Here is a 21,876-nt window from a genome sequence, read left to right as displayed (position 1 = left end):
AAACCAAACCAATACATCAAGTAGAGATGGATTTGCAATGGCTGACATTACAGAATCACTAAATTGAGAAGAACTTTAGCTAATGACCACACTTAAAAGTCATTTTATCTTATGGCAAATTGCACTTTCTCATCACTCTGGATAGACAATAGAGGACTGAAATCTCTTCCCCAGCCATTACATTTGATTTTTCCAAACACTGTTACATAACTCTCTCATGGGCTTTCATTAATATTAGAAGAGAAACCTATTATCTAGGTTCCTGCACTTTCTCTATCTGAACTCATACAATTGATATAGCACACCTATTTTTACACATCTATTATAGCAATTAACTCTACCTTGCAACGGTTCACAAGACTCTCCACTTAGACTGCAAACTCTTTGAGAGTAAAGACAATTTCATATTCCATTCTATGTCCTCCTATCATCTAGGGAAGGAAAAATAATATTTGTGCTAAGAACTTTACATACATAATCTTACTGAATCCTCACAGGTACCCTACGAAGTAAGAACTCCAGTTATTTTTATAAGTGAGGAAACTAAGGCTCAGAGAGATTTAAGTTATTTGTCAGAGTGACAATCTTAGTAAGTGGCAGAGCTCTCATTTGTGCACAGGTATAATTAAGATCAATGTCTATCTTTATGCTCTGTTGAATACACTATGGCGAGTAACATTTTTTGCATATGAAGTACCTCATATAGCTAAGACTCTTACTAAAGAAATATTGGTGAATTATAGAACACCACAGGTTATTTCATATTGAAGTTTATATTTCCTTAATATAGTAAAACTAATAATACCATAGAACTCTAGTTATGTTGATTAAACTATCATATCAGATGGGATATTTACAATTATTCTGTAAAGTAAATTGAAGGCAATTACTGAAATGAGAATTTAGGACATCTCCCATCCACCCTAGGTTTTAAGGTTTTACTATCAGCTAGACTAACACAGCTTCAAAATCAAATCTCTCATAATGAAAACACTAACTCACACCAAATAAGACATAGAAATTAGATAAATCAAGCAGAGAGTAGTAATAAGAGGGGGAAGGAAGGTAATCTAAGCACATTTAAAAAAATAAAGTTTAACCAGCTAATATTTATTTGCAGCAATTATTTATCTCTTGAAACACAGCTCTCATAACTAAAATTCTTTTTTTTTGAGATGGAGTCTCGCCCTGTCGCCCAGCCTGGAGTGCAGTGGCGCGATTTTGGCTCACTGCAAGCTCCGCCTCCTGGGTTCACACCATTCTCCTGCCTCAGCCTCCCGAGTAGCTGGGATTACAGGTGCCCGCCACCACACCTGGCTAATTTTTTGTATTTTTAGTAGAGGCAGGGTTTCACCGTGTTAGCCAGGATGGTCTCGATCTGCTGACCTCGTGATCTGCCCGCCTCGGCCTCCCAAAGTGTTGGGATTATAGGCGTGAGCCACTGCACCCGGCCCATAACCAAAATTCTTAAAATGACTACTTATAACAGTAGAGAAAAAGTAAACACTAGTAAAAATATTTCTTGTGGAGTCCTATGCGCTGCTTGTCAGACAAAAAAATTTTAAAACTGAAAATTCTCGAATATGACAAAATGTGATACAATTGATAACGAATGAAGATTCTAATAAATTAGATGTTACTTGAAGAATCATGTCAAAGTTAATAATTTTAGACAGTGTCATCTGAATGGTCAAGACCACACAGCTAAGTGTTATATCAATCATACCCTAAAAACATAGTGACTTAATGTTAGTGCATTTTCAAACAGTATAGGTTTTCTCTATGGCAATGCTTTGACAAGTGAATAAAAAGTAAACGTAAAAAAACTAATATTCACATAGTTCTAAAAACTGTGATATAAAAATGTAAAAGCAGTTATGGGTATTGCATTTATCTGTTTGAAGTAAAACAGAAAAATGCATGCAAAATTTAATAATGCAAAAACAATACAGAGATTCTTTTGGGCTCAAAAAGAGACTAATCTGTCCTGTTTTTTCCTCCCCTTCTCTAAGATCAAAATGCCTTAAACCATTTTTGGATTAAGATAAATATGTGTAATAACTGACAAGGAATTGGGCTTGACTGCTTCAACAACTTTATAAAATATTTACCATTAAAAACAGATTATCTTGTGGTTGGGTGCAGGGGCTCATGTCTGTAATCCCAGAACTTTGGGAGGCTGAGGTAGGAAGGTAACTTGAGCTCAGGAGTTCAAGACTAGCCCTGGCAATGAAGCGAGACCCTGTCCCTACAAAAAATACAAAAAATTAGCCGAGTGTGGTGCTGTGTGCCTATAATCCCAGCTACTCTGGAGGCTGAGCTGGGAGGATCGCTTGAGCCTGGGAGGTTGAGGCTGCAGTGAGCCATGATGGTGCCATAGCACTCCAGCTTGGGACAAAGAACGAGACCCTGTCTCAATCAATAAAACAGAGTATCTTAAGACTATTAAACATGATATTTACGAAAGAATGGGAAATGATTTTTCCTGGATGGTAGACAGAGGTGGGGTACAGACATACATAATCTCTAACTACCTTAAAAAGGCCACATGGAATAATGTAAAGGGAACAGGTTTTGGAGTCAGCCTAATTCAAATTCTGGCTGCATGATTTATTTAGCTTTGTGACCTGTGCAAGCTACCTCATCTCTGTAAGTCTCATCTGTAAAAGAAAGGTACTGAGAAGATTACCTATGACTCTGTGTGTGTATAAATAAGGGGCTTGGCACAAGTAGGAGCTGGGTAAATACAGGTCACCCCCCTGTGCAACTTTACCCTTGGAAAATTACCAACTTATGCAACTACTTGATCAGTGGCATACTTATTCAAAAGCATTATGAGTCTTTTTCAAGGGAAGAACGTTTTGCATGAAAATATAAAACGCTATAAATACAGACTTTCATACCAATTAGTAACCTCAAATTAATTTTTAAATATACGACTTAAGGACAGCCTTAAGCAAATTACTAGAAATGAATAAATACAAATATTTCCTATTCAAAAAATATTTACTCAGCTTTCACAGTATGCCAGGATTGTTGTAAGTGCTTGGACTACAGACATAAATGAATCAGATAAAGTCCCAGATCTCACAAAATTTATATTCTAGTTATAAAACACAAACTAGCATTTTAGAAAAATGGAAGGAGTGTGACCCCAGAGCCCTGTCTAATATAAACACAACTCACAGCAAAATGTAGTTTTGCTTTTGCTGGAGATTTTCCAAAAGATTTCTGGGGATTCGTGAATCCCTAGACTAAGAATCCCTGCTAGACTCTTTGTTACAAATTTGCATTTTAAAAGTTGGGAAAATACCACAATATTGCTTGCGGTAAGAAGATGGAACACATTCTTAAAAGTTAGTTTAGTATGGAACACAGACTAAAAAACAAATTTAGTAAACAAGAAGTTTCCCCTAAATAGTAACCTTTCTGAATATATATTAAAATTACTTAATTTCTGACTTTACTTTCTGAAAAATATTTATTTAAAAGATTTGTCTTAATTACAAGAAAAATGAATGAATCCCTATTTCTAGTGGTACTACTTATAATCATTTACAACAGAACAATTCTCTCCGATATAAAGCAGACATTTCAGGAGCCTAAAAAAACCCTCCGATTTAACTCTGGCTAGAATTCTCTGTTTAAATATCTAAACAAAAATAATTTTTGTTATTTAAAAAACACTTAATTTTTATAATACCTTCCAACTTTCTCCTCTTCTGTAATTCTACCATACTATCATCTTTCTGACCCCGCAAGTTAATATCCAGCTCCTGGCGACATCATCCACACTGTTAAGAAGCATTTATGGAGCACCTCTGTGGCTAGCTTTTCGCTACAGTGGGTCAAGTTAAGAGCTGAGAATGTAATCACGTCTGTATTTTCTTCATTCCTTCTCCTTCTGCGGTATTTTTCAGCACATTTCTGCTACTTGCAATTATAGTTCAACATTTTTCTAAGTTAGTGATTATTGTGAAAGGCATATAATATTTCCCCATTTAGAATTCTAGGCCGCAAAGTCAGTTTTCATAGTAAACAAGGGAAGTTCCTTTAATCCATATATCTATGTAATGATAATAAGTTTACAGTTACCATTTGGTCTCTGTAATTACTTCACAACTACCTGACTGCCTGTATCTCTTTAATACGGGAAATGTTTCTAACAGATTAAAATACCACAGATTTTTTTTGAGTCTATCATTCTTATGCTCCAAACATAAGGTGGTTCATTACCCTAAAATGATGTTCAAAAGGCTGGTCTCTTAGCAAATACCTCTGCAACCTAAATTCTTATTTTTCACCACAGCAGTTCTCTGCTTTAGCCAAAAAAGATGTCCTTTCTTTTGAAGACAGCTTATGCTTTGTCCATGCCACTCCAGTCCACTTGAAAGGTCATCATCCTCATGTCATTTCTACCATTCAAATCATTCTTCAAATCCTATCTTTTCTCTAAGCTGACTTTCCCCCTACTTAGCTGAACTTTCACAGCAATCACTGTCCAATTCACATGGCAATGGTCACATTCTGGATTTTGTCATTTATTTGTTACTAAGCTATGTGAAATATTTTGATCATTTAAGGTGTGTTTATAACTACAGTGTAAGCTGCACTGAGCACACAAGTGGGGTCATGTCTTATGTTTTCTAGTCTTCTCTCTCTGTGAATCCACTATATGACACACTGTCAGTATTTAATCTGCTGATATTAACAGAACATTTATGTATGAAGGTAATTAAGTACATATATCCCATTTCTATAGCCAAATAACAATCTATTTAAGGTAAGGTTTATATATTGAGCATTTCCTCCTAGTTTCATAGTTCCGTTGCCTATTTACTCCCTGTTTATGTAGCTACTATGTGTAATCATTTTTTCTTTTTAAAAAATTTAGGTTACCCTTGGTATATGTTAAACAGAAAACCTTGTTTGGAGTAAAAACAGACTATTTTCTTGAGGGGCCCCAAAATCCAGCAAGGTATATATATATTTTAAGATTACACATGAGGGTTGTACTCTGAAACATCTGAGGAAATGGGAGTACTTCTACGGCTAATAATGAATCAATAACTGTCTTCTGAGGGCTTATTTCCTCTAATCAAGGTAGTGGATGCCCTGTAGAATCTATAATGTAGCTGAAAAGGAAAGATTCTCTTCTCTCAACCTTCCAAATTACCACCATCCTTTTAGTCATGTCAACATCCTATACTCATTTCTTTGAGGGTTCTCTGATGGATCACATAAAATATTTGTATTTTTAAATTAATTTTCACAGCTTTGGGTCAATTCTTTTTCTTTTTTCTTTTTTTTTTTTTTTTGAGACGGAGTTTTGCTCTTGTTGCCCAGGCTGGAGTGCAATGGAATGATCGCAGCTCACCACAACCTCCGCCTCCCGGGTTCAAGCAATTCTCCCACCTCAGACTCCCAAGTAGCTGGGATTACAGGCATGCGCCACCATGCCCGGCTTATTTTGTATGTTCAGTAGAGACGGGGTTTCTCCATGTTGGTCAGGCTGATCTCAAACTCCTGACCTCAGGTGATCCGCCCGCCTCGGCCTCCCAAAGTGCTGGGATTACAGGCGTGAGCCACCATGCCCGGCCTTGGGTACGATTCTTAATACTTTGAGATACCTGCCACAAAAAAAGACTCAGAATTACTGCACTAGACCAAGATATAAATTATAATTAGCAATATATAGCATCACTTTTATATGACTCACTAAAATTATATTAATTGTTAAATTTTCCTTTTTGCCAGGATACTTTTACTGTTAAGGAAAAGAAACTATATTATATTGCTATGCAATAATGAATCCTAGCAAATAATACAACTGAGATGATATATGATTTCTAGCCAATGGATACTGTCTCTCTCAATCTGCCAAGAGGAGCTGGAGACTGGAGGGGGGCTCTTCCTCCCAATCAGTTTCGTTTCTAAGTTTGGCTCCCTTAAAGCTTTGAAGCATATATATTAAAAATTAAGTAATTTATTTTTAGACATAAAAACTTGAAAACCCAAGAGAAAAATACTTATTTGAACTCACTTGGATTAAAAAAAAAAAAGACACTTCTGTCTCATGGTAATAGTACTACAACAAAATAAAACAATATAGAGGAGCAGCTGGCAGCTCGCTGACATTTTGAAGGAAAGCAAAATAAAAGTAAGGGCATAGAGTCTTGCTCTGATGAAGTACAGCAAGGCACAACAGAAACGGTTATCTCAGCTCAACGCTCATATACCCATAACACAACAATAATATTAGAAAAAAACTATCCTCGGGTATTTCAAGTGGGTGTACAAGGGTACTGAAAGGTCTGGTCATAAAATAATAACTCACTCACTATCGCTAACTTCTGGTGATGGCAGCAGCCTGCTGGAGGAGAAATTGAGATATTTAAAAGAGCATTCTTGCCTCAAAATTAAGGTTTAAAGGAGAAGAAGGAAAAGCAGACATATAGAGAATAAAGACAGCGCAAATAAAAAAGGTCATTTGATGCCCAGAAAGTGACAACAAAGCTATCTACAAAACAAAATTTTATCTCTACCTTCAACACATTTTCTTAAACTTTAACTGACACCTTAAAATGAAAAGCAGTAGTAATTTACTACAGACTATAACTTATTATAGACTTCGTTAATGTAAATGTACTCATATTTAGTATTTATATTATGAAATTACTTCAAATGCTTATGAAATAAAATAAAACTTACCCCATCACTTTCTCTATGTGGATTCAGTCTACTATAAACAGCTTCAATTACATTGCGCCTAAAAAAAAAATCATGCTTTAGTTTTATTAAATTACATAGAATTTTAAGCTTGTGAATATCTCAATATTTCATCCTGACTACACTAAAAAAGTAACTGCTACACTCTATACTTGTCAAGAACATACTTTCTACACTTTACTCTCAGAATCTGATTTTGCACAATCCATTTGTACTCATTAGCAAGGAAAGAAGGACCTTCATACTCAAAGAGTATGATAGATTTTTTAAAAAATCGTTTTTGGATGAAGTTTTAAGAGTTCTTCTCTAGCATAAGAAACACTAACCCATTTCACCTCTAGATAATTGATGTACTTCTGATTTAAGTTTCCTTACCCCAAATTATTTAATTACTAATTATAAACGAACTCAAAATTAGCTCTTTTTGTTCTACTTACTTGCCAGCAAGACCTCCCCCAGGAGGCAAATTTGGGATATTTTCTGCAGACAAGATGCGCATGACATGGGCAAGATCAGGCATTCCTTCCTCGCCAGACTTCTCCATAATCTCTGTAGGTTTTTTAAAAAAGTTCCTAAATTAATGTGATAAGCCAGTACTCACCAAGAAGTGAAACAAGAATACTATTTGGTAGTACCTATTTTAAAATATATTAAAAAAAATTATCATCAGCACACAAAAATTTTTTTAAAAGTAATACAAGAAGCTACTTATTGACTGAAACATTGTCATGCAGGGAAGAAAAGGAAAACACAGTTATTTGCACATATATGTTCATTCCAGCATTATTCATAAAAGCAAAAACTGGAACAAACTAAATGTTCAGCAACAAGAGGACAGTTAAAAAAAACTTTGGTGTAGCCATTGAGTGAAATGGTCTATAATCACTAAAAATTACGTAATAGGTGTCTTGATGAATACAGAAACAGCTATATGGAAAAATACTTCTGATCTAATATTAAAAATAATATAAAAGTTATGAATGCTATTACTAAAGGATAACAAAAGTTTAGCTGGATAAGAATTATAAGAAAAAGGGGAGAAATTAAAAATCATTTTTACAGGTTGTTACTTACCTGAAATAGTTACATTCTACAGCATTTTTTTTTTTTTTTTTGAGACTTTCACTCTTGTTGCCCAGGTTGGAGTGCAATGGTGCAATCTTGGCTCACCGCAACCTCCGCCTCCTGGGTTCAAGCGATTCTCCTGCCTCAGTCTCCCAAGTAGCTGGGATTACAGGCCATGTGCCACCACGCCTGGCTAATTTTGTATTTTTAGTAGAGACAAGGTTTCTCCACGTTGGTCAGGCTGGTCTCGAACTCCCAACCTCAAGTGATCCGCCCGCCTCAGCCTCCCAAAGTGCTGGGATTACAGGTGTGAGCCACCGCACCCAGCCCAGGCCTTACTTTTAAAACAAAAAAAGGCAGTGTCTTCAGCAGCCCTTGAGATACAAAATCCAAACTGTTTTACCATGCCTCACAAGACCCTTACATTGACTTTAACATTTCCTACTGAGTAGCCAGGATTACAGGCAGGTCTAAGTTTTCTACCTTAAGTCTGTGTCTTATAGTATAAGGCTTCTCAATATCAACAGCACTGACATTTTACACCAGACAATTTTTTTGTTGTGGAGGCTGTCCTGTGCACTGTGGAATATCAAGTAGCATCCCTGGCCTCCATTCACTAGATGCCAGTGGCACCCCCTCAGCTATGACACCAAAAATGTCTCCAGGCATTTTCACACTCCTCTACTCCAGTCCAATTTACCACTACCATGTATTAATGCATAATTTCTAATTGGTATTTTGACTTCTCTTGTCCCCTTTATACAATCTCTTCTCCATACAGCAACTAAGAGAGATCATTTGGAAAAAAAGAACAAATCACTCTTGTACTCAAAATCTTCCAATGAATTCCCACCACAAGTCAAAGTCCAAAGTCCTCACTTCGGTCTACAGAACCCTACATGATATGCCTCCTACAAACGTCTTAATCTTCCTCTAGTTTTCTACTGGCTCATTCTAACCCAGCTACACTCACTAAGAACATTCCCTCCTAGTCTTTGCTGTTCTCATTGCCTGGAATGTTCTTCCCTCAGGTATTCTCTCTCCATGCAGGTCTCTGCTCAAATGTCCTTCCTCACAGAGACATTCCTAACCAATATTCCTTGCTGCTCTCTGCTTACTCTATTTCTCTATTAAAAAAATAGGTTTTTACTAGAATACAAATTCCATGAGATTTCTTTTTCTGCTATATCCTCAGTGACACGTGTTCAATAAACACTGAGTAAATCTATATGTAGAAAGCAATCATTAAATATACAATTCATCAATTTAGGTGAACTATTTCCTGTTTATTTTAGTATTATTCCTTTTCTACCTGACCAGTCATCACTAAAAGCATATACACAGATTTACCAAGTTACCACAAAATTTAAAGTCATATTACATGATTTAAAACCCCAGAAGAAACACAATGCTCCGGAAGAACACTGCTTTATAAATAAAAAGTTACTTTTTTTTTTTTTTAAAGACATGTTCTTCCTCTGTGGCCCAGGCTGGAGTACAGTGGTGCCATCACAGCTCACTGTAACACCAAACTCCTAGAACTCAAGCGATCCTCCTGTTTCAGTCTTCCAGCAGCTGGAACTACAGGTGTGCACCAACATGCCCAGCTATTTTTAAAAACTTTTTGTAGGTCTATGATGACCAGGCTGGTCTTGAACTCCTAGTCTCAAGCAATCCTTCTGTCTCGGCATCCCAAGGATTATAGGTGTAGCTACTGTGAAGTTACATTTTAAGTACCAACTTAATTTGTAGTGGCTGCTGAGCTAACAATTTTGTTTCCTGATTAATAATAACTATTTGCTACAGGCCCTAGAGATCATATAACATATTTGTTATCTCTCCTATATAATATATACTTTGGAAAGTTACAAACTATGCAAAAGAAAATTAATATTATTAACTCATGTTAAACTGAATTGACCACACCTTTAAGAAATTAAAATGTGGCTATTACAGAAGTTAAAAGTTCATACAAGTTACAGTTTGCTGAGGACTTACATGCTAGGCACCATAATAGGTGCTTAATAAACAAAATTCTCATTTATTTTGACAAAAACTCTTTCCTTGGACCAAACCTTCAGCAAGACTCTTGAGTTCTTTCTGACTAAGAGATCTTTGGGCTCCCTCTCTGTCCTTGTAGAAACCAGGCTGACTGAGAATCCTGCTCAGTCAGTTTACTGAAAACCCCCACATACTTGGTATATGACCACTCATATGATATATGACCACTTGGTATATGACCACTTGGTATATGATATTTCAGCCTGGCCTGCCATCCTATCAAGTCAGTTTAGCCAGAAACCCCTTCCTTATGTTGATGCTTTCTCTTAGTAATAATTTTTCACCCACTGACACTCCCTTCCAGCACTCAGCTCCTTTGTTATAAATTCCACTTATCTTTATGGAACCCCAAGTTGAGTTTAATTGCATTCTGTCACTGCAAGATTCTATCATAGTGGTCCCTATATCTACTGCCATGGCCCCCCTGAAAAAAATATCTGCCTTACCATCTTTAACAATTGTCATCAATAAGCTTTTTCTGCAACAATCTATTAAAAAAAAAAAACTCTATGGGGCCAGGTGGGGGTGGCTCAAGCCTGTAATCCCAGCACTTTGGGTGGCCAAGGTGGGTGGATCACAAGGTCAGGAAATCGAGACCATCCTGGCTAACACGGTGAAACCCCGTCTCTACTAAAAATACAAAAAGAAATTAGCCGGGTGTGGTGGCGGGCACCTATAGTCCCAGCTACTTAGGAGGCTGAGGCAGGAGAATGGTGTGAACTTGGGAGGTGAAGCTTACAGTGAGCCGAGATAGCACCACTGCATTGCAGCCTGGGGACACAGGGAGACTATGTATCAAAAAAAAAAAAAAAAAAAAAAAAAACAAACAAAAAAAGAACCCTCTATGGTTGGTGTTTTTATCTTTAGTTTCCAATAAAGTAACTGGAGCCTTGAGGGGTTAAGCAAGTTGGATAAGATCACATAACAGGCAGCTGACCAAACTTGAGAGTTCTTCCTAAAATAAAAACTACCCGGTTTCTTTATGAATGAGGAAGAATGAAACTGAGAGAATTCCTCCCATCTTCTGATAAACTATAGTCAGCAATCTACAATCCCAATATACTACAATTTATCATTAAACATTAACTCCTATAAAAATAGCTCCTCTTAATAATATTATCAATAGGAATATGACCGTATCTGACATAATCTTCAATGTGTTCTTACATGTTTCTCACGTTTCCATCACCCTCAAAGCAGGACTCACTGAGACTCAAAAGCACTGAGACCTAAAAACAAGATTCATTTAGGGCTGAGGAAATTGTAGGCCCACAAAAAACTTTAAGCACATTGTTTAGGGTGCATAGCTAGATAGTTGTAGAGACAGAAAAGTTAAATCCCCATTCTCCAAATTTGCAAAAGACTCTCCTTGGTTTTATACTTTTAATTGTAATTATATATTGGAAATCACAGATCTTCACAGTTCAAAACTCTCACCAATTACTGTGGCCTACTATATACAAAATGACTCACAACAGGCCAAATTCAACAAGCCCATTACACCATCATCGTTAAGTTATATCATTCAAATGTATTTTCTCCCCCCGCAAAAAAAAAAAAAAAAAAAAAATCAAAACATAAAAGTGTTAGGAGAAAATACAGGTAACTACATAACCTTGAGTGGAAGAGCTTGGTATGATATCAAAGTTCTCCCGCAAAGAAAAGAAAAAAGACTGACAATCTAACTTTATAAAAAGTAATTTCATATCTTAAAAACAGCATATATAAAATCAAAAGGTTATATTAAGATTATGATATTTAGCTTCTCAGGGTTGAAAGTAAAAAAGAAAAGGGCCTTAAGACTGAAAAATACATTCTCAATTTATCAGGGTAAACACTAAATTTTTTTTTTAACTAAATGGAATTTTTTTTTTTTTTTGAGACAGAGTCTTGCTCTGTCGCCCAGCCTGGAGTGTGCAGTGGCACGATCTAGGCTCACTGCAAGCCCCACCTCCCAAGTTCATGCCATTCTCCTGCCTCAGCCTCCCAAGTAGCTGGGACTATAGGCACCCGCCACCACACCCGGCTAATTTCTTTTTGTATTTTTAGTAGAGACGGGGTTTCACCGTGTTAGCCAGGATGGTCTCGATCTCCTGACCTCGTGATCTGCCCTCCTTGGCCTTCCAAAGTGCTGGGATTACAGGCGTGAACCACCGTGCCCAGCCTACTAAATGGAAGTTTTTAAAGAATGTGTAACTAATAAGCAAATCCTAGGATGAACTGGAATACATCTAAAAGAAGGCAAGAATAGAGGATTAAAAAAAAAATAGATGAAACAAGAAAGACAGCAGATTTAAACTCAAACATATCAGCAATTACATTAAAGATAAACAGACTAGCTTCTCCCTTCTCTTGTTCCTGAATAATTTTGTCCAACACCATTAGATTTGCTTAGTTAAGCAAAACAAATCTTTCAGGGAGTGGAGGGAGAAATAGTGGCCACATATTGGTCCAGAATGGGATATTCATGGCTAACCACAGTAAGCATAGCTTTAGGATGGCTACAGGGATGGGCAATGTGGAGTGAGGAAGGCATACGCATGAAGGTTAGCCGTGATATAAGAGAGTCATAAACATGAAAAGGGAGAAAACTACAATAAACCCTGTAATACTGTACAGCTGCGGGCAGGACAAAAAGATGCTGTAACAAGTTTTAAGAGGCTCTCATTGGCTGAAACAGTTTATAATACAATGAATAGAACAAGAATTTGTGAGTCTGTGCTCATATAAATAAACAGGTAGAAAAGAAAATTTTTCCTTGCAGTAAAATGCTAACATATATAAAAAGAATGACTGAGCCAGGCACGGTGGTTCATGCCTGTAATGCCAGCACTTTCGGAGGCCAAGGTGGGCGGATCACCTGGGCGGATCACCTGAGGTCGGGAAGTCTGAGATCAGCCTGACCAGCATGGAGAAATCCCATCTCTATTAAAAATACAAAACTGGCCGGGCATCGGGTGCCTGTAATCCCAGCTACTCAGGAGGGTGAGGCAGGAGAGTCACTTGAACCTGGGAGGCGGAGGTTGTGGTGAGCTGAGATCACGCCATTGCACTCTACAGCCTGGGCAACAACAGCGAAACTCCATCTCAAAAAAAAAAAAAAAAAAAAAGAATGACTAAATCAGAAAATCACCAGTTGGCTATCATTCTTCAGGCAAAAATCACAAATGGATACTAAAACTATCTGCTGAAATCTTAATGAGCAATAGGTTATTAACAATCTCAAAGTGTATCCCCATAGAATACTTATGAGTAAATATAACGTATTTATTAAATACTTATTAGGTATAACATAATTATTAATTAAGTAACCTGAAACACAACAACCCAAGAAAGTCACAAAAGATGTTAACATTATAAATCAACATCGCATGCCTCCCTGATTGTGATGCACTGAGAACAATCTACAATTACTTCCACGGTATTCCTGCCAATGTATAACCTAAATCTTATCAAGAGGAAACATCAGCCAACCCAAGCTGCACATTCCACGAACCTGTCATCTTAAAAAATGTAAAGGTCCATAGAAATAAAAAAAAGACTACAGAACTTTTTCCATTGAGGGAGAGACTAAAGAGGCATGATAGCTAAATGCAACACACATGCTCTAGACTGCACCTGGACCTACATATGACATTACTGGGATAATCAGGGAAATTTAAATGAGATCTGTGGATTACATATTAATATTGTATCAACGTTAATTCCTTAATTCCCACCCCCCCGCCCCCGAGACAGAGTCTCGCTCTGTCATCCAGGTTAGAGTGCAGTGGCATGATCTCGGCTCACTGCAACCTCCGCTTTCCAGGTTCAAGCAGTTCTCCCACCTCAGCCTCCCGAGTAGCTGGGATTACAGGCACCCGTTACCAGGCCTAATTTTTGTATTTTTAGTACAGATGGGATTTCACCACGTTGGCCAGGCTGGTCTCCAACTCCTGACCTCCTGATCCGCCCACCTTGGCCTCCCAAAGTGCTGGGATTACAGGTGTGAGCCACCGTGCCGGGCCAATTTCCTAATTTTTATGGATGTACTACAGTTATGTAGTGTTATGTAATCTTCGTTTTATTAAGGAGTACTGATATATCACATTTGCAACTTTGAATTGATTTGGCTCAGGAAAAAGGTAGTAACATGGGGGGGAAGGGGAGTAAGAGGAGAGAGAGGGGGAGAGGGAAGGAAGGAGGGAGAGAGAAAATGAGAATGTTACAGAAAGTATATATAGAGATGCGCCAAATGTGGTATTACATAAACAAATGAGGAATCTAGGTAAAGAATACTACATGTACAGGGGAGCTCCTGTAATACTTTTGCAACTTTTCTGTATGTTTAAAATTATTAGGCTGGGTGTGGTGGCTCCCACACCTGTAATCCCAGCAGTTTGGTAGGCCGATGTGGGAGGATCGCTTGAGTCCAGGAATTTGAGACCACCCTGGGAAACACAGTGAGCCTCATCTCTACAAAAAATAAAGAAAGCTAGCCAGCTGTGGTGGCACATGCCTGTAGTTCCAGCTACTTGGGAGAGGCTGAGGTGAGAGGATCACTTGAGCCCAGAGAGTTGAGGCTGCAGTGAGCCGAGATCACACCACTGTACTCCAGCCTGAGCAACAAAAAGAGCAAGACCCTGTCTCAAAAAAATAAAAAAATTATTGCCAAATGAAGTTTAAAAAAATATGTAAGATAATCTTTTGAAACACTAATCTTAACTCTATCAATAAAAGGGAAAGGATACTGTAATGAATTCCAATGATAATTAAACCAGGAAGGGAGAATTAGTATTAGTGGAATTAGAGTACTTGGTTTTCATGATATTGTTAAGGGAAATTTCAATGGATTCTCCACTTACTAGTAGGAATGTATTCAGGGAAAGAAGAAGGAAAAGAAAAAAAAAACCCAGCAAGCTCTAACCAACTACCTTCAAATTATGTTTCTCTTTGGTGGTGAAACAGACATATTTGTCTTCTCCCTGTCAATAAATCTCCACACATTGGTCCAAGATAGTAAATTTTAGACAGATGTGTTTTTTCAAGGACTTGTTTTGAAATACTTCTTTGTCCTATGTAATTTTTTTGGGGGGGAGACGGAGTCTCGCTCTGTCGCCCAGGCTGGAGTGCAGTGATATGATCTCAGCTCACTGCAACCTCCACTTCCCAGATTCAAGCAATTCTCCTGCCTGAGCCTCCTGAGTAGCTGGGACTACAGGTGCATGCCACCATTTCTGGCTAATTTTTTGTATTTTAGTAGAGACAGGGTTTCACCATGTTAGCCAGGATGGTGTCGATCTAACCTCGTGATCTGCCCGCCTCAGCCCTCAGCCTCCCAAAGTGCTGGGATTACAGGTGTGAGCCACCGCGCCTGGCCAGGAAATTTTAAAATAATCATTTGATAAACAAAAATAATACTTTCCCTCTCTAAATTTTTTTTTTTTTTTCTTGAGATAGAGTCTTGCTGTGTCATCCAGGTGACAAAAGTGCTAGGATTACAGGCATGAGCTACCATGCCTGGCCTGTCTGTATTTTTAAAAAGCATCTGTCTTACCTTCAACCCGTGATTCCAAGTGCTTATCCAACTCTGAATCTTTTTTCACCGCTTCATCTGAGACCTTGGGAGCATTTGAAAAGCAAACTAGAACAATACTCATGTTATCTCGACTTCCCTGTATATTAAAGAAAAAAAAAGAAAAAAATTGTATTTCTACAGTCTATCAACTATTATTTACTTCAAAATACTTTAAGCAATTATAGTTTATTTAATCATCCAGAACGTTTATGTTCAACACATTTTTATTCCAATGAACTACTGAAAACACAACTTGAAGAAACAAGGTGTCTATATATGGGTAGATCTAAGTATTTTTGTATTTTTAATTCTGGTGAACTATTCTTCCCATCACCATTCCAGTCTGAGAAATGAAGATATCTTCAATACATATTAAATCTTCTAAACTATTTCCCACTCAAAACTGTCTATTCCCAAACTGGCTTAAGTCCACAATGGATCCTCCCAAACACATATGCAAATGTTTTCCAGCTTAGCTTTTAAACTGCATCAGAGCAATGCTCTGATGAATTTAACATAGCTGAAATTTGTTATCCAGTGGAATACCCAAAATGCTAAATTGAACAATTATTATTATTTTTTGAGACAAAGTTTCACTCTTGTTGCCCAGGCTGGAGCCCAATGGCACAATCTCGGCTCACTGCAACCTCGCCTCCCGGGTTCAAGCGATTCTCCTGCCTCAGCCTCCTGAGTAGCTGGGATTACAGGCAACCACCACCATGCCTGGCTAATTTTTTTATATGAGACGGGGTTTCACCATGTTGACCAGGCTGGTCTTGAACTTCTGACCTCAGGTGATCCACCCACCTCAGCCTCCCAAAGTGCTGGGATTCATAGGTGTGAGTCACCACGCCCAGTCCCACAACTATTAATACAAGAAACCATTCAAAGGGCACAGCAACAGTGGACTGTAACTGGACAACTGAGATCCAACTGTAGTCATATAATAACTTTTAAACAAAAGACATCAGATTGTTGTATAGTCGCAAATAGTTTCACAGTCTTTACAAAGTGGCTAAAATAGCTAATTTAAGGACATATTTTATTTCTCCCTTTTAACCACACCCTCACAAATTACCTGCGTTAAAAAGGAAGCACAGGCCGGGCGGGGTGGCTCACGCCTGTAATCCCAGCAATTTGGGAGGTTGAGGCGGGTGGATCACAAGGTCAGGGATTCAAGACCAGCCTGATTAACATGGTGAAACCCCATCTCTACTAAAAATACAAAAATTATCCAGGCGTGGTGGCATGCGCCTGTAATCCCAGCTATTCAGGAGGCTGAGGCAGGAGAATCACTTGAACCCGAGAGGTGGAGGTTGCAATGAGCTGAGATTGTGCCCCTGTACTCCAGCCTGGGGGACAGAGTGAGTCTCCGTCTCAAAAAAAAAAAAAAAAGCAAAAAGCAAAAAACCAGGCACTGTGGCTCATGGTTGTAATCTCAGCACTTTGGGAGGCCTCGGGGAGCAGACTGTTTGAACCCAAGAGTTCCAGACTAGCCTGGGCATAATGGCAAAACCTTATCTCTACAGAAAATACAAAAATTGAGCTTGGTGGTGCACACCTGTAGTCCCAGGTCCCAGCTACTCAGGAGGCTGAGGAGGAAGGATCACTTAAGCCTGGGAGGTGGAGACTGCAGTGAGCCATGATGACACCACTACACTTTAGCCTGGGCAACAGAGCAAGACCCTGTCTCAAAAAATAAAAAAAAGCAAGCACATACTACTCTAGTACCATGAGATTATGTGCAATAAATTAAAACTATCTTCTCATTACTTTTTCTAAAGGTATATTACTTTAACTGAGTTTCTAAGAGCAGGAACAGATGAAACTGTTCTTAGAACAATGATTTTTTTTTTTTTTTTTTTTAACTTTTTCTGTTCACTTTAAAAAACTCAGTCAATGGAGGTGGTAGGCTATTTTGTCTGACAGTGGAGTTTGCCAAATTTGCCAACTCAAGTGAAAGAAACCAAGACCACACCCATTCTAGTCTTTTCAGTTATTATGGTCAGAATCTAGGCAGGTATGGCTTGGTTCAGACTTGTGCCTTTCAGAACCTACATGACACAGCCCAAAAGACAGGTAGCCTTGAATAACTTCTGCCTTCACCTCCTAATTCAATGGGAGTAGAGTCTGAAGGCAGTGAAGGTTGGGTCTTCAGAAGACTTCAAAATAAATTAACTTGCCACAGATTGTTGTGCTTTGGAAGAAGGAACCAACATGAGTATATTTCATTAGATTACCGGTTATCTGGAAAACCAAGAATTTCCAAATTGGCCAAATTAATCTCATTCCTTAATGAAATCCACCAAAACTTTTATATTAGAAATACTGTATGTATTTGGTTATATGAATATACTTGTATAAATGTCATAAGGGCAGGTCAAGTAAAAATTTTTAATTAAAAATCATTTTAAAGTACACCATGGATATTCAAGAATCAAACAGCTGGACATGGTGGCTGCCTGTAATCCCAGCAGTCTGGGAGGCAGAGGCAGGAGGATCATTTGAAGCCAGGAGTTTGAGACTAGCCCAGGCAACATAGTGAGACACCCATTTCTAAAACAAAACAACAACAAAAAAGAATCAAGCATAATTACATTTTATAAAGCAATTTTATGAATAAACAGAATTAATGCCTTACACTTTTAGAAATCTAATTTCTTTAACCCTTTTTAGTTTTGGTAACAACAACGTGAGCATTCTTGAACATTTCCTTATCTAATTTCCATTAGATTTTTGTAAGTTATAAAATACAGATACTTCTGGAAAATTAATTGAAAGAGTTCCAATAAGTTTATGGCTCTCCAAAGACATTTAAGGGAAATAATTTATATTTACACCTCAGGCATGTGTGATTTCAATGATGTTGCTTCTTAGCCACCTTGCCTGGCTTACTTCTATTTCTATGGTAAAGATGGCTTTCCCCTAAACACCAGGTATGAATATGTTTCAGTAGCTGTTATACAGCAACAGAAAAGGTCCTTTCCTTTGTGCCACTCTGTTTTTTAGAGACAAATCATCCTTGTATAATCAGTATAAAGTTTTCACCAAGTCCATAAATAAAACATGTTTTTTTTTTTTCTAAATCCAGTTTGGATAACTAAAGAAATGAGCTCTGCATATAAAAATTGATTATTTCATTACATGTTCTTTTTACTTTTTACAACAGCACAGCGGTTAACACGCTCAATAATTACAGTACTAGATCAAAGAAGTCAGTGCCCCTGCCATAAATAAGGGCACCTAAACTTAAACAGAAAATAATCTGATATAGTTTTTTGTTTGTTTTTGTTTTTTGAGACAGAGTCCCACTCTGTCGCCCAGGCTGGAGTGCAATGGCATGATCTCAGTTCAAGCAATTCTCCTGAGTTTAGAACTAAACCATTATTGAGGGGGTTACATTTGCTGTTATATAAATTAATGCAGAATGATATTGCCTTTGGAAAATAATAATTCCCTCAATTTTATCCAACTATGAGGTACTATCTCATGTTTTAAAATAAATAGGCTTCTGGTAGATGGTATATAAATGAAATTTTGGAAAATCAAATAATATTTTAAAAGAACAATTTAAAAGAATACTGACTTCTATGATTTAAGAAAAACAAAGCAGATGACAAAGTAACAAGCATAGCATGATTTTTTTCAGTAAAATAGAAAAAAAGAAAATCCTACTTTATGTTTATACATTTCTATCAATAATCACAGAGAATCATTTGGAAAGATATACAGCAAACCATAAGCAGTGGTTCCCTAAGGGGGATGAGACTGGAAAGCAGAAACATCAAGGGGAATCACTTTACTTCAAACATCTTTGTATTTGTTACAAAAAAAATATTTAGTCTCAATGTTTCCCTTGGGGAAAAATTTTTCAGACCATGAAAACCGAGACAGACACAGACACACACACACACACACACACACACACACACACACACACACATTCTTTATCACACCCTTCTGGGAAATAATGCTAACAAAAATACTAAACTTGAGTCAGAAAACTAGTCTCAGCCTCAATACTCATCAAGTATATGACTTACGGATATCTTTTAATATCAAACAACCTCCATTTCCTTACTTGCAAATTGAAAAATAAAAACTTTTATTTTTTTCACCTCAGAAAGTTACTATGAGGATTAATAAGTACGTATAATTTACAAGTTATGAAAAGCTATGCAAGTAGCAGTTACATATTCTATATAACCCGAAATTAGTTGGCAGTAAACACCATAAATGCCAGCATTGGAAATAAAATGAGAGGGCTGCTTTCTTAGCTACCATTCTCCCCTCGAGTTAAATACCTAATTTAAATAGGATAATACCTGACCAAGCCAACACTTACAGCTTAATATTAATTGGCAACCCTGAAAAATGCTTATCTTTTTTTTTTTTTTTTTTTTTTTTTTTTTGAGATGGAGTGTCCCTCTGTCGCCCAGGCTGGAGTGCAGTGGCACGATCTCGGCTCACTGCAAGCTCCACTTCCCGGGTTCATGCCATTCTCTGCCTCAGCCTCCCAAGTAGCTGGGACTACAGGCGCCCACCACCACCCCTGGACAATTTTTTCTATTTTTTAGTAGAGACAGGGTTTCACCGTGTTAACCAGGATGGCCTCTATCTCCTGACCTCACAATCCTGACTACCTCATATGGTTGTGAAAATTACATGAGTTAAAATGTGTAAAATATTTAGAACATCGTTTGGCTTACAGAAAGCAACAATTTACTAATACTATCATGATTATGATTATGATAACCTCCCACGATTTAATGAGTTAAGATGAAAGTACTTATAAATTATGAAGGTATGACAAGTGATGGAAATGTTAGAAAAAACTAAGACTTCATTTAAATCTCTTAAAATCAGGGAAACACCTACTTATTAATGTTTCCGCTCCTCTTAAAGCAGGTAACTACTGAGCAATCGCTAAGTGTTTTCCATGCATTTTTAACTTACAATTTTTCTGAATAAATTCAAAGTAATTATATTTGATCTTATTGCTAACCCTTGCTTTTACAATACAAATACATGGAAAGACAAAATTATGAAGTTAAACAGAAATGAAGGTTGTCATAAGTAACTTTCAATAGTTCAAAAATAATTTTAAGTCTGTTTTGTTTCAACTCAAACCTCCAAACTGATTTCAATTTGAATGCAGCTCCATTAGAAGGAACTATGATGGTCAGCTTCCATTAACACTGAATGAATCATGGGCCCCAACCTCTTGTCTGTTATTATCATTCCTCATTTCTGAGATTCTAGGATGCCATCTAGAATCTTTTAACACCATCAACATGAACATTTAATCACTCTAAATTGATAAAAGCTATCAAGTGAAGATATACCACCAGAAATATTCAAACCTCATTCAAAAGGGTTGAGTCAAAATTCTCAAAAACTAGCATCCTTTCAATGGATAAGAGTTAATCTACTAATACAAACTTCTTTCCTTAGTCCAAATTACAGACCTAATAGATTTTTTGGCTATTCCCTCACAACCACATTCTTTCAATAAAATACTATGCAGTCAAGAAAAATTATACAGATCAATACTTATAGGCATGGAGATCTCTCTACAATACATTGTCGGAAAAGGCAGGCTGTAGAATAACAAGTATAATCACCTCGGTTTTATAAAAATACACATACTCACAGGCAGGCAGAAAAGACTGGAAAGATATACACCGCAGCAATCAAAGTAGCTGACTTAGGTGGATGGCAAAATTTTGAGTGTTTGTTTATATTTTTTGTATCATCTGGATTTTTTTCCCAATAATAAGTATAGACTTTTTATATATATATAATTGAGGAAAACGCTGTTTTCATCAGTTAGTCAGGCAACAAACATACGCCTATGCTTGTCTCAAAAATCTAGAGGTCAGAATCGCTTCATTTAGATTTCAAAGACAAATATATTAATTTTAGAGCCACTTACTATTTGATCACCAACAACCATCGGTACTTCTTTACTTAACTCATCCAGAAGTAAAAAGATACAGTGTGTTAAAAATAAAAATCAGAGGAGCTAGAGGTACCATCATTAAAATTCTTTCAGAAAAAGGCTGTCCACTGACAAGAACAGCTTTTACATTTTTTGTTTTTGAAACTGTCTCTTTCCATTCTATTAAAAATAAATCGGTATTTAACCAAAATCTGGGCATTTCCAGAGACCCAGAGATCCTTTCTGAAAAACTGTCTGGTTATGCCCATACCTTCCACAGTAAATTTCGGAGTAGGGAGATAGAATGGTTCTAATCTAGACAGAATAAATAAGTCAAATCCTTTATTTATTTCATATAACTAAAGGTCAGTTTTATCTTGATATCTTTTGTTACAGAATACTTACTCCAGACACTCTGGCCAGATAACTCAAATTTTAATTGAATTATATATAGATGCTGTCAAAAACCTACTTGAAACAACTGAGTATTTTAAAGACATTCAAAGGACTGCCAATTATCTAT

At 37.1% G+C, this 21,876-nt stretch overlaps 1 protein-coding gene across 2 annotated transcripts in view; it reads right to left on the bottom strand.

The window, feature by feature from the left end:
- The window catches only part of PPM1B (protein phosphatase, Mg2+/Mn2+ dependent 1B), a 75,840-nt gene that overhangs the window by 8,343 nt on the left and 45,621 nt on the right, over window positions 1-21,876 (bottom strand). For both annotated transcript variants that reach the window (XM_007970782.3, XM_007970779.3), the window contains exons 3-5: window positions 15,392-15,509; window positions 7,167-7,278; window positions 6,712-6,769 (exon numbers count right to left, since the gene is read on the bottom strand). In XM_007970782.3, the coding sequence (XP_007968973.1) occupies window positions 6,712-6,769; window positions 7,167-7,278; window positions 15,392-15,509 (288 nt within the window). The remainder of the gene's footprint in view (window positions 1-6,711; window positions 6,770-7,166; window positions 7,279-15,391; window positions 15,510-21,876) is intronic.

This window comes from Chlorocebus sabaeus, chromosome 14 (assembly GCF_047675955.1).
Source record: "Chlorocebus sabaeus isolate Y175 chromosome 14, mChlSab1.0.hap1, whole genome shotgun sequence".
Lineage (NCBI taxonomy): Eukaryota > Metazoa > Chordata > Mammalia > Primates > Cercopithecidae > Chlorocebus > Chlorocebus sabaeus.
The sequence above is the reverse complement of the archived record's forward strand: the minus strand, read 5'-3'. Positions and strand labels throughout refer to the sequence as shown.